The 1,561-nt window shown below is 44.9% G+C and overlaps 1 protein-coding gene across 1 annotated transcript; it reads left to right on the plus strand.

The window, feature by feature from the left end:
- The first annotated feature begins 312 nt into the window (after positions 1–312).
- On the plus strand, positions 313–1,265 carry LOC125842552 (glycine-rich protein 2-like). Its single transcript, XM_049521863.1, has one exon. The coding sequence runs from the start codon at positions 363–365 to the stop codon at positions 1,017–1,019; it is 657 nt and encodes a 218-aa protein (XP_049377820.1). The 5' UTR covers positions 313–362; the 3' UTR covers positions 1,020–1,265.
- Positions 1,266–1,561: the final 296 nt, after the last annotated feature.

Raw genomic sequence — 1,561 nt, forward strand, 5'->3', positions numbered from 1 at the left:
CGTTTTCTGCATGAAAATGTCCGAATGACTATACTATCCTCAGCACTACAGTTATATGTAGTAAAACAAGGAAGATAAAATCGTCAAACTATTTTGAAATTTGACCATTGGTCTTATCTATTTCCAACCTTGAGACCCTGACCGTCTGTTCACCTCGTAAATTTCCAACCGTCGATTTAATTCTCCAAAGCACACTAAAGGAAGAGAATCATGGCCCACTAAACTCTGGGCCCAAAACAAAACGTGGCACTCATCCTCACACTATATAGGTGACCCATCCCTTTATGAAATAGGCCACGGTTAAATTTCTAAGCGAACACACTCAAAAGGGTTTTAGGGTTTCGTTTTTGTGAGGTAAAAAAATGGCGGATGAGAGTTGTGAGAGGCTGACGGGAATCGTTAAGTGGTTTAGTGACCAGAAAGGTTTTGGGTTCATCACTCCCTCAGATGGCTCTGAAGATCTGTTTGTTCATCAGTCAGGCATCAGATCTGAAGGGTTCCGTAGCCTAGCTGAAGGTGAGGAGGTTGAGTATCAGATTGAGTCTGGTTCAGATGGCAGGGCTAAAGCTTGTGATGTTACTGGACCTGATGGAGCGCCTGTTAAAGGAGGCTCTCGTAGCGGTGGAGGTGGAGGAGGAGGTCGTGATGGTGGTGGCTACGGTGGAGGCCGAGGAGGCAGCCGTGGTTATGGAGGTGGTGACAGTGGCTACGGAGGTGGTAGCCGAGGTTATGGAGGAGGCGGTGGTGGCTACGGAGGCGGTGGAGGTGGTTACGGAGGCGGTGGTGGAGGTAGCGGCGGCGGCTGCTTCAAGTGTGGAGAATCTGGACATTTCGCTAGAGAGTGTCCACAGGATGGCGGCAGTGGCGGAGGCGGTGGAGGCAGGTATTCTGGTGGTGGAGGCGGAGGAGGTAGGTACTCCGGTGGTGGTGGAGGTGGTGGCGGCGGTGGCGGCGGTGGCTGCTACAAGTGTGGTGAAGAAGGTCATTTCGCCCGCGAGTGCACAAGCGGTGGTCATTGATCGTGATCTCTGTGTTTTTGTTTTTTGCTATTTTTAAGTTATGTTTCCGGTACTTATTGTTACTGTTAGCCTGGATGATCTCTAGTGTTGCTTGTTTTATCTTATTTTGTACTGGTTGATAGTTGTTAGTATTATCATGCTTTTTGTAATGGGGAGTTGTAGTTTTGTTGGTGCGTCAATGCATACTCTCTGTACATGTCGACATACATGTTTTGGAAAAGCAATATCAATTATTGTGCTACTTAACTCTTTATCCCTTTAATTTCTACTTGTTCCATGGAGTTATTTTGATTCAAGTAATGTTTGATAGTATTTTGTTAGGTGAGATGAATTCATTTTATGTATGGGAAAAAGTTGGAACTGACCCTTTTTGTGTCCATCGTGTTTTGTGTTTTGTTGGAAGGCAGTGTTATTTGTATTGGTATAGTTCTTGAGTGTTATTTGGTTTTATTCGCTAATATATATTAATGGAGTGGTTGAGTCAAAGAACAACTTTTGAGTCTATTATATTCCCAATAAACTTATCCTCTTGTGTGTATCTC

This window comes from Solanum stenotomum, chromosome 1, assembly GCF_019186545.1.
Source record: "Solanum stenotomum isolate F172 chromosome 1, ASM1918654v1, whole genome shotgun sequence".
In the NCBI taxonomy this organism is placed as follows: Eukaryota; Viridiplantae; Streptophyta; class Magnoliopsida; order Solanales; family Solanaceae; genus Solanum; species Solanum stenotomum.